The 11,263-nt window shown below is 40.7% G+C and overlaps 2 protein-coding genes across 7 annotated transcripts in view; one reads left to right on the top strand and one right to left on the bottom strand.

The window, feature by feature from the left end:
* Positions 1 to 4,222: 4,222 nt before the first annotated feature.
* Positions 4,223 to 6,112, top strand: zar1l (zygote arrest 1-like). Of its 2 annotated transcripts, none has more exons than XM_079448955.1 (4): positions 4,223 to 4,866; positions 5,012 to 5,104; positions 5,458 to 5,532; positions 5,597 to 6,112. In XM_079448955.1, exons 1-4 carry the CDS (start codon positions 4,240 to 4,242, stop codon positions 5,738 to 5,740), a joined length of 939 nt encoding a protein of 312 aa, XP_079305081.1. In that variant the 5' UTR covers positions 4,223 to 4,239; the 3' UTR covers positions 5,741 to 6,112. The 2 variants fall into 2 exon arrangements, with proteins under 2 accessions (XP_079305081.1, XP_079305082.1); XM_079448956.1 differs by having other exon boundaries at positions 4,234 to 4,866; positions 5,024 to 5,104; positions 5,597 to 5,866.
* fryb (furry homolog b) overlaps positions 5,952 to 11,263 on the bottom strand; it is a 42,880-nt gene continuing 37,568 nt past the window's right edge. For 3 of the 5 annotated variants that reach the window (XM_079448951.1, XM_079448953.1, XM_079448954.1), the window contains exons 52-61: positions 10,729 to 10,926; positions 10,332 to 10,478; positions 10,003 to 10,163; positions 9,693 to 9,903; positions 9,461 to 9,607; positions 9,272 to 9,370; positions 9,100 to 9,183; positions 7,897 to 8,007; positions 7,544 to 7,746; positions 5,952 to 7,332 (exon numbers count right to left, since the gene is read on the bottom strand). In XM_079448951.1, the coding sequence (XP_079305077.1) occupies positions 7,074 to 7,332; positions 7,544 to 7,746; positions 7,897 to 8,007; positions 9,100 to 9,183; positions 9,272 to 9,370; positions 9,461 to 9,607; positions 9,693 to 9,903; positions 10,003 to 10,163; positions 10,332 to 10,478; positions 10,729 to 10,926 (1,620 nt within the window). In that variant the 3' untranslated portion in view covers positions 5,952 to 7,073. Of the gene's footprint in view, positions 7,333 to 7,543; positions 7,747 to 7,896; positions 8,008 to 8,422; positions 8,441 to 9,099; positions 9,184 to 9,271; positions 9,371 to 9,460; positions 9,608 to 9,692; positions 9,904 to 10,002; positions 10,164 to 10,331; positions 10,479 to 10,728; positions 10,927 to 11,263 lie in introns of all 5 variants that reach the window. The other 2 variants (XM_079448952.1, XR_013786222.1) reach the window with 2 other exon arrangements.

Below are 11,263 nucleotides of genomic sequence, written 5' to 3'. Positions count from 1 at the left end.
AACTTTCTTATTTAAACTTAACCCTAAACTATCTTTGCAATCTTAGGGAATCTCACTCGGGTGACGGGCCTCTATCCCAAACAGGAGGAAGAATGGGCTGAACTCTGTATGGATGTGTTTTTTGGTCCTCAGCACAAACATCATGGCATCCAGATACATATCCCAACTCCCTGGACGCTGGCTTACAAGTTCAGACAGTGCCCTGAAAAATAAAAACATAAATATTATACATTTTCAGTTCAAGATAACCAACAAAAAGCTTAAAATATATATTAAAAATGCACCGTTAAATGAAATAAAATTAGACGGATGTTACCTTTGTACAGTCTCTTTTAGTCTCTCGAAAAGCTCATTTGTCTCTGGATAATATCGCGCGCAAAGTCTGGTCTGACCCCCCAGACTTTTGCAGAGCAACTTGTTTAGCTGTTTACAAACCACAAGCACATAACTATTTGTTTAAAACAAGTTAACTTGTCAGGTAAAATAAATGCTAATCAATGCGATATATGCACAAAATGTACATTTCTATATCATGCAATGATAAACACACAACAAACCTTATTAATATACTCTTGACTCTGATGAAAAAAGATTCTTTTTGGGGCCCCAAACCGATAAAAGAACTTCATGATACAACCTGCCACATTTGCTGCTGTTTTGGACGGCAGAGCAAATGCTTCTGACCATCTGGTGTAGTAGTCTACCATCACACATATATATTTGTTTCCCGTCTTCGTCTTGGCCACTTTGCCAATGACGTACATTCCCACAAACTCTAGTGGTTGGCTAGCCTTGAAAAAGAAGAGCAAAAAATATTTATTGTTGTCATTAAAAGGATAGTTAGGGTTCTGTCATCATTTACTCATCCACAAATTGTAAGAATTACTTTTAAGGAGGTGGGGTCTGTCTCCTCTATTTTAAAAACACTTGTCTGGCTTTCCATGGAGTCTTCAGCCTGGAAAACAATAATCTACTTGTAAACGTATGCATTACAATGAAGAAATATTTCATTAAAGGAAAAGCTAGGGTTCCGTCATCATTTACTCATCCACAAGAGCATAATAACAAATACAGTATCAATAACTTTGTGGTGTAAAATAAATGTAAGAATTACTTTTAAGGAGGTGCGGTCTGTCTCCTCTTTTATTGTAGAAACACTCGCCTGGCTTTCCATGCATTCTTCAGTCTGGAAAACAACAATTTACTTAAGGAAGAAATACTTGTACACATCCTCAAATTGTATTTAATCTGTTTACATTTTTGTTCTGATGGACATAAAAGATATTTGAAGAATGTAGGTTCAGTTCTGGGACACCATCGACTACCTTCGTAGATTTTTCCTTAGGTGTCGATAGTGGCCCAGAACTGTTCACATCCCCACGAACTCAAACGGTTGGCTGGCCTTCACCAAGAAGAGCAAAAGAACAGATAAAGTATTAAAAAGGCACCCTTCATTCAAATTTGCATAATGTATGGTGTAAATAAAATGTAGTAGTTACTTGTAAGGACGTGGGGTCTGTCTCCTCCTTTTTTGTAAACACATCTGTCTGGCTTGCCGTGCATTCTCCAGCCTGGAAGACAAGAATTTACTTGTAAACTTAAGCATTACAGAAATCTGTATTGTTGTTATTACAGGAATAGTTTAGTTTATGGCATCATTTACTCATCCTCAAAATGTATTCCAACCCTGTATAAACCCTATAATCACAAAAGATGATATTTAAAGTTTTTCCAACAATTCTAATCAATAGTGTCCCAGAACTGTTTGGTTAGGTATGTTCTTCAAAATCTTTCTTTGTGTTCATAGGAACTACATTGAGTAAATGACGACATCTTTGGGTGAACTATCGCTTTAAGGTGAATGTGTTATAACTCTTTGTGCGAAACACAAATTATAAGCTTGAGAGAGTTACTGTGAATCACTTCTATGGGGGTGGAGTCAGTCTCCAGCTTAACTGCGATAACACTCTGGCATCCCAAACATTCGCCAACCTGAGAGACAAAAAAGTATTTAGTAACAAAGAATAAACATGTATTCTGTTGTCCTTAAGTTCAATGCAGTACTGCATTACTGGTGTCTTTATAAATAAACATGATTCAAGTGGTGCATCTTGTGATTTTTCTCTTGAACCCAAATATACACTCACCCACTTATGAATGTCGGTTGTAACGCCAGGCCAGTAAAACCGTTTGCACACAGCATTTCTTGTTTTCACAATACCGAAGTGGGCATCAGCATCAGTTACATGGAATTCATTGAAAATTTGTTTGGCTTCTTCTTTGTCATAGACAACTAGTCTCTTCCCTTTTTTATAATACAGAGCTCCTTCTGTTAGAATGTAGAAGAAAGCAGGTCAGGAGTATTATTCATATATCATAATGAAAGCGAACTAAGATCTCTAAAGTGCATTGCAGCCCAAATGTTTGCAGATGGTTGTAACATTGCAAAGCTAACAAACATCGGTTATAACTGTTTTTGCACCAACCATCTACATGCTGACCATTTTGTTTTGGATTGTAACAAGAACAGCGCATTCTTACCTACCATCTAGTATGTAACCAGAAGCTCTTCTTCGCATGGAATATTTCTCCGTTTTTGTAGCATCTTGTGGGTAGCTGCCATGCGATAGATAACTCCGAATGTTCAGGTAAGTGTCTGGATTCATTTCACCTCCACTACGAAAAGTAGACTGAACGGAGAGTTCAGAAACAACAACAAAATGCTGAAAAAAGCATCCCCCGTTTTTCCAACTGAAGCGATGTCTCGGCCACAAGACTATCGTGCAAATGCGCAAACGCTCCTCGAGCGATATAAGTAACGTTAAGACGAGCGGAGTCAAACCTCAAAGCGCACTAAAACTGTTGTTGATGTAAAGCACCTACACCTCATGAGAAACGTCGTAACCTCCTTCTGTCCTGCGAGGCAAATTATTCCTCCTGTACGCAAAGATGGTAGGGAACAGGATCTGACGATCCTAGCTATCAGGATGCGTTTCCCAGGCTCTGTTAACGGGAGTTTGTTCTTCTTCTTCTTCTTTAGGGTTTATTGGCGGTTGGAAACCAGTTTAACGCGCACACTACCGCCACTGACTGGACTGGAGTGTGGAACGCGGATTACATGGATAACTTAAAACAAATTAAATAACATTAAATAATAATAATACTATGCTTAAAAAGTAAATACTGTGCTTGGGGGTTTGTAGCGTCTTCTTTTGAGTTCTGTCTGGCCAACTTTTGGCGCATTACCGCCACCAACTGGACTGGAGCGTAGAGAACGTTAGCATTGTTTGCAGTGTCGAGAGGGAATACTTGTTTTACTCATAACTAAATACTAAGGTAGATAGACGAACACATTGTTTGGTTGATAAACAAACATATATCATTTTACCTATCTTTGAAAGTTCTCATTTTATTTACACAAAAACCGTGTCTTGAAGAGGTGAGCTGCGTATCAGTTGAATTTAACAAAAACATAAAACCACAGTGATTACAGAAGGAAGAATTACCACAAAACAACATCATTGTTGAGTATTGCCCTTTATATTGTAATTGTGATGACTGACAATTAATAGATATATTCCATAAGTTTTGCACGACCATAGGACACACAACGCAAACAAGCTGAGAACAACAGTGAAAACCAAACACTATCAAAGAATCACTAATGCAATATCGAATCATGTTGTAATGAATGACACACCGAACAACACAATGAATTCAAGTTTATCGTGATGGCATAGAACAGCAATCGGTTTACGGCTGATGAACTAATGCAGACAACAGAGATCTCTTGTGGCCAAATCACGCAACTGCAACGCAAATGTCCAGTTATTTACATTATAGAGTTCAGGGAGCAATAAGCGATATGTCATACAAAGAGCAATAGTACAATAGGTGCTTATACAAAGTTACTAGTTTCAACACTAGTTATTGTATTATTTGATCTATAAAATCGACACACATTTCTTTCAAAAACTCTTCAAAGTTAAATCTCTCTTTAAAAAGATGTCAGAAGGTGGTTGTGGACATCACAACACGAAGATGTTTGATATAGGCTAAATGTACATTTAAAGTAGCCCTGCTTAAAGAGAAAAACATACAATCCAGCACACGCACATTCAAATGACAGATAACATTGGACGGGGCGGGGCAACACCGGAACCACGCCCACACCCGATCAGTCACTAATTACCTGCGTGATAAATATTCACCTGTTGCTCTGTCCGTGATCTTTCAACAATGGAGGAGTTTTTCATTCCACCTTACAACTGCGGAGGGTATCCTGGCTATTTTCCCTTCTACCCCGGCAATCCTAAATTTAAGCACCAAAACTGGAACAGAAAGGGGAACAATGTTTACGTGGCGCCAGATGCCCCGGATTATTTCGACGTTTATAAGCGTGCTCAGTTAAAGGCGATATTGTCTCAGGTGAACCCAAACCTGACCCCGCGCCTCCGCAAGGCCAACACCAGAGAGTTTGGTGTCCAGGTAAACCCCAAGGTAGATGTCACCGTGCAGTGCTCTCTCGGACCCAAAACTCTGTTTTATCGCGGGGATAAATGGGGGTCTCCGCGGATGCCATCTGTCAGCCCGATCAAAGACACGCTGCCCAGCACTCCCATCAACTCAGTGCGCTTTTCACGACCCGTCGCCATATACTCTCCCGTCTTCGACCGGAGGATCTTCTCCTTGTCCACGATTGCTTGTGAAAGTAAGGACGACGGTGGGGATGAACGTGAAGATGAGAATATGAGCCGAGAGGCGAATGGCGTAACGGAAGATGAGAAGTGCAAACGAGATGAAATTCTTCATTATGAAGAGCGACAGAAGGCCGCGGTTCAGCGAAATAAGCGCTCAATCTTTCAGGTTGGTCGGCAGAGATGCCATTATTCCGTCACAATATACCACGGTAAACATAAATATGTGGGAAAGTAATGAAGATACCATTTTAAAGGTAAATGATTTTCACATCAGGTGAGTTGTTGGAATTCTAATGATTAATCCTGTTTAGTTTCTGGAGCAGAAATATGGATTTTATCACTGCAGTAAGTGCAATATTCGATGGGAAAGTGCATTCGTGTGGTGCATCTCGGGAACCTCCAAGGTGAGTATTCTAAAAGTGTACGGTTTTATTTATATATTTTCATTTAACGGACGCTTTGTCCAAAGTGACACAGAAATGGGGGAATATTAAACATTTTGCTCCCATGTTGCCATCCGTAACTCTGTCTCTCCACATCTGCCATCGAGCAACTCAGAAATGTCTTCTCAACCCAACATGATTTGGCGATCTGGTACGATTTAGTGGGAAGTGAGGTCACAAGTTTTAATCTTTCAGGTTTAGGCTTAAAAACTGAAACCGGAGGCAAAAGTTACAGATGCAGTTTTAAGGCAACATGGAGGTTAAGTTTTGTTTGGGTTTCAATGTTCCATGACGCTTGAATGACATTCGTACAGGTGTATTTCAAGCAACACTGCAGAAAGTGCCAGGCCGGACTGAACCCATACAGGGTAGAATCCATTCAGTGCCAGGTATGCGTTGTAGTAATTTTGTACACTTTATTGTTTGCTCTTATTCTGTGATTCATTTGACCAGGTTTGTTGCCAGACGCGCTGCATCTGTGACAAGAAGCAGAGGCACATTGACATGCGTCGTCCTCACCGCCAGGATCTGTGTGGACGCTGTAAGGGCAAAGGCCTTTCCTGTGACACGATCTACAGCTTCAAGTACATAGTCTGATTGTTCAGCACTGTCTGATGGATTTTAGAATCTGTGTATGTGGCCAGATGTATTGAGTGGGATGTATTGTTTTTGTATTCTAATAAATGTGTAAATTTAATAACTTGAATAAAAGTATTGCAGCATAGTGCAAGTGTCTGTACATTTTTAGCTTTGTGATGGAAATTGCATAATTCTCAATGACTGAATGCCTGGTGGTAGTTTTGCAGCAACTGACAAAAAGCAGAAGTTTACTTGACAAAAGCTTTATATATTTATACATGATGGGGGGGGGGACGACACTTTCCCACAAAGGCTTTAGAATGTGCAATCTGTCTTGGCATGCACTAGTGACAAAGACTCTGCATAACGTCTCTCTTTCCCACTTTATACAAATAACAATTTAATAAAATACAACTTTTGATAAATACAGTAACTCATGCTTGGCAACTTGAACAGACGAAGAACAACTTTGTAAAAACTATGTTCAATACACACTGATATCATAAATATAAACTACCCTAGACGTGAGCCTGTTTACAGTAGAGGGTAAAACATTACAGCCGGACAATCTCATATCAGCACTTAGAGTAGAATACACTTTAGTAGTAGTTTCAGTCTTTTAAACAAATCGCTGAATGTCAGCGTGTTTGTGTATAGGTGCAGAGGCTGATATATAGCGGTACATCAGTGATGCGCACGTTCACAAAGACAAATGCTCTTTGAACTAAACATTTACAAGTATTGTGACGATAAGACATTGACAGTCTCTTGCATCGTGTGTTGTTTACGTCCCAGGTCGTGGAACTTTAAAGACATTCTTTAGCAGTTACAGTAGAAAGGCATCCGTATCATTGATCCATCATTGCACAACTCCCACGTTAATGACAAACCGGGCACATGCCTTCAGTAGAAGTTCTGACATTGGTGCTTCTTTTCCAAAATGCAGCATTGCTTCTGTTGCAAACACGCCTTATTCCCTCATTTGCGACAAAGCGTCAAGCTAGTGCAATAATAAAATTAGTGTCTCAATCCGAGGAATCGTGCAGGAGCAGTTCAGTTTCTCCGTTATTGCTGCACATCTGTGGACTTGAAGACACGCTCACTGTCATGAGCCCCTTCCTATTCAACACAGTCAAGGATGCTCGTGCAAGTTTCCCTAAGAAGGGCACAAGTTTATCAGTTATGCCCTCAAGAGGGCGGCAGCACTCCCAGACGTTGCACTGGAGTAGGCCTGGAGCGGGTGGAGGGTTGTGGGAAAAGGGATGATGTAGGAGAGGTTGGGTGACTATGGAGGGATCCAGTGATCGGGGGGTCCAGGCCAGGGCTGATCTGGGTTGCTGCAGGCTTCCTGTCAGAGACTCACGCCGGACACGCTGGAGTCTAGGAGGCTGGATGAGATGACCTGGTACCCCTGAGCGCGGCGAATCATGTCTCGGATCTCTCCGTTGAGCTCCATCAGCTTGGTGGAGATCTCGGACATATCTTTATCTGAGCCGATCAGGGCGAAGGTTCCAGTCTGACCCAGAGTCTGGTGCCGGAAGTAGACGTTGAGGAGAGTCTGGATCTCATCCTCTAAGGAGCCACCGAAAATGTCATTTGGCCACACACGCCTAAAAAAGAGAAAGGTTTATTATGCCTATATACGAGATGATGAAATGCTGATGCTTAAGCAAGCAAAGTAAACCAAACCAAGTTAAAAAAAAAGTGTGAACAGCTCTTTACATTTTAGAGGGCTCTGTCTCCCCCTAGTGGTTCCAAAAATAAATCACAAATAAACCAACTGCTGGTTTACCCACAAATGTGTGCATACTCTTATCTCACCTGCACTCTTGAGTGTAGCGAATAGCCATACTAAACTCGTTGTTATTCAAGCATTCCAGGATGGCCTGCACGGCTGCCTCCGAGTTGGGGAATATGGGCTGGGTGCCATGCCTGTGCTGGTCCTCCAAATCACCAGCCAAAGAGGCTTCTGCTAGTCGCAGGCAGTTCTTTAGATCACTCAGCTCACGAGACATGTTCCACAGCTGCAGATTGAAAGCATAAGATCAGGAACAAGTGTTTTCATTAAAACAAACTTTAATATTATATCAATTAATATATAGTCATTTTATATACAAAAATATTAATATAGAGGTCCTAAATGGACAATTAAGTGGTGATCATCTGTTGTGTACCTCTGGCACTGAACTGATGGTGTTCATATGTCCAATGACTTTACAATAGGACTGAAAGAGCAGAAGGAACTGAAAGTGGAGTTTGTACAGTCGCTGACACAACTCCAGTTGCTGTGGATGATAGAGAGATGCGTTACACATGTGATGTAATAAGAGAATCGTGTACACAGAAGCATAGAGTAACATTCGACATGCATAACACCGTCTGGTGTTTCGCCAGATAAACAGAATTTAGATCGTGAGTATATAGGGTTAATGACAAGTGAATATGTTCAAGTTGATAAAAAAGGACTATTAAAAATCTACTTTACAACACATGCCAAGTTCAAAGAAATGTAATCTTTGTATTCATGTGTCATACATTAAAAACGTTTTGATTTAATGAATTTAACAATGTCAATTGGTGTCAATAAAATACAAAATAAATAAAAAGTAATATATCATCAAGTCATTGACCCATGTACTGTTAACCATATAGACATTAAACACAAATCGCTCTGAGAACGCTCCTGAGTTTCAAACTTACAGCCAGAGTTTCCATTTGCTGCAGAGCAAGCATGACACACAACAGGAAAGAGTTGAGAAGGGAGAAACAGACAGCATTAATACCCAGCATGCACTGTGAGACGTGTGTGCCAACAGAATTGACACTGCTCAGAAATCCCATCGAAATGAATGAATTAGTGTCAGTGATACACAATCCAAGAACCCATCTAAACCCATCATGCAGAAGATACAGAGAAGTAGATGCCCTGAGTAAAAGAGAAGAGAGCCAAAATATTCCAAGATGTAGAATACCTGCTTCACAATATTTTTCATATTTCTCATAAATAAGTTTGCAACCATGACACACTGTCTAGGATTAAGTTTTGCACTAATCTATTTACGAAGAGTTTGTTTACAAAATGCGATTGTTTTTCAGTTTTCAAAAATCATGTTTTTTATTATGTTGTCATGTTTTTATTGTGTTAGTTAGGTGTATTTTTGAGTTATCATGGCTTAAAACCATTTTAATTGATTGATATTAATTGGAATGCACAATAAATAACATGAACGTTAAAAACAGAGTTATCTCTTTTTGGAAATAAACTCTTCATACGTACGTTATTCTCGAATGTGACTGATGTACCTCAAGAGGATTATATGCGTAGTTTCAATCTCAGACCGAGTTCATTTCAATATGTATAATAAGGCTGTTCTCACCTTCTCCTCTGAGTCTCCTGGCTGACAGGTGATCACATTATCATCAGGATATCTTGGAAATGTTGCTTTACAATTCTGCAACCACTGTTGAAATAAACAGCAAAGCATAAGGACGTCAGGCGTAATTTTCAGAGAATTGGATCCACGTTCTTCTGTAGCCGGAGAGACTTACAGAGACAGCTGCTTCCTCCCGGCTGTTAAATGTGTCAAGATACTCTTGCAGCTCCAGAACGCTAAACTTCATTTTCTCTAAAAGCCCATAAGAAACAATCTACAGAGATACACACAAAAAAACACTTTTAAATGGCTCATAATTGAAAAGTATGCAACGTGACTTTTGAACAAATGTCAATTTACTGACCGTTTCTGCATCCACATACAGTGTGGGACAGTCCGAGCAGGCCAACATTTCTGATGAGGTCACAAATCTTGAGCCGATTCCCCTTAAGCTGTCTCCAAGGTAACCGGCAGCACTGCTTGTCAGGGAGCAGAACTTATTTTGGATGTTCTGTAGAGCATTGTTGAGATGGATTGTTGAAATGTCTTTCTTACTAAATGTTTACATTTTCATACAAGGTTTTGGGTGATGTTACCTGAAAGAGTGTAGAGAAGATATGAAAGGTGTACACGGCACAGGATCCATCCGTGTCACACATCAGCTGGTTAATGTGAGTCCGCCAGGCTTCTTCAGCGTCGTCACACACCGTGGGCTGAAACGCTGCCAAGATGGCAGAAAAGAACGGGGAGGGTGGAGGAGGAAAGCCCAGCTCATCCAGATCATCTCGGTCCTCCCCAAAATGGTAGCTATGGAAACCAGAAGAAGAGAAATGAACCCTTCATGCCTGTTAATACACATTAGTGACTTGCTGTCTACTGTTGTAAATGCAGTGTATTATTTCTCACCTGGGCATGGAGTTTGGGTTCTGGTTAACTCCATTTCGGTCCTGATCTGCAGGAAGATCCAGATTAGTGTTGGAGCCACAGTCAAACCGTGTAGGTAACTCATTCCCACCAAAAGACAGGTAATCTTCTTGGACATTAGAGTCCTCATCTTCTGGTAAAATCTGCAAAGTGAGTGAAAGTTCTTTGTCATTTTTGCTAACTCTAACAAACCTTCCAGCAATTGGAGTTCAAATGCATTTGTTTCAACAAAAAAGGTTTGGGATTGGGTGTCGTTTGGGCTCCTTAAAGATGTTTCAAAGGGGCTTATCGTACAGTATGTTTTTACATACAGGCGGCATAATGTGGTCGTCGGGTAGCGATGTTCCCAAGCAGGGTGTCGCAGCGTTAAGAGAATTGGGGTCAGCTGATGTGGTGTCATAGGAAGTGGACAAAGAGTCTGTATGATTGGTGTCCTCTGAGGGGGACAGGTTCATTGTCTGAAAGGAAAACATGTCAGCTTTAGAAAATTACCTTGTGATTGAAGGATTGATGGTTGCATGGATGGATGGATGCATGATTGGATGGATGCATGGATGGATGGATGCATGATTGGATGGTTGCATGGATTGATGGATAGATGGATGCATGATTGGATGGATGGATGCATGCATGGATGCATAGATAGATAGACAGATAGAAAGAGAGAGAGAGATAGACAGAAAGACAGACAGATTACACAGCACATACTAGCTGAGAGTGGGAAAGGCTTTGGCTGGTTGAATTAGACTCTTCCTCAGATGAATCATCTGAGTCTCGATGAGTGTCGTGTAGGCCGATGCAGGGGGTTATGTCCGAGTGCTGACTCTCCTCCAGGAGCTCAGTCAGATCTGTGCTGTCTAGAGAGCGCCGGCGCACGCCCCAGTTAAAGTTATCCAAACTCTCACCCTATAAAGACACACATACAGCCCTGATTTAGCAACTCATCTTGACTATATACACATGAAGTCGGGACACACTTCTAATGAGTTTGATAATCATGCAGAAATAAATGAGTGGTTCTCAAACTGGGGGCCCCAAGATGGATCCAGACATCAGACAATTTAGAACACCAAACGAAATAATTGATGTTCCAGCATTGTATAACTGTATGTTTTTGGTTTAATTCAAAACTTAAGTTTTGCATAAGTCTTTATTTTGGGGGCCACAAAGCAATGCACCCTACACAAAGGGGGCCTTACAACTAAAAAGTTTGAGAACCACTGGTTCAGTACATAGGCTAATT

The sequence above is a fragment of the Barbatula barbatula genome (assembly GCF_947034865.1).
Source record: "Barbatula barbatula genome assembly, chromosome: 24".
NCBI classification, from domain to species: Eukaryota; Metazoa; Chordata; class Actinopteri; order Cypriniformes; family Nemacheilidae; genus Barbatula; species Barbatula barbatula.
Note: the sequence above shows the minus strand (reverse complement) of the source record. Positions and strands in the feature narration are given on the sequence as shown.

Excerpts from the sequence above, each read along its gene's own strand:
- zar1l (XM_079448955.1), top strand. The coding sequence starts at position 4,240 with ATGGAGGAGTTTTTCATTCCACCTTACAACTGCGGAGGGTATCCTGGC. Across the intron at positions 4,867-5,011 it reads ATAAGCGCTCAATCTTTCAG|TTTCTGGAGCAGAAATATGG; the intron begins GTTGGTCGGCAG and ends AATCCTGTTTAG. Across the intron at positions 5,533-5,596 it reads TAGAATCCATTCAGTGCCAG|GTTTGTTGCCAGACGCGCTG; the intron begins GTATGCGTTGTA and ends TCATTTGACCAG.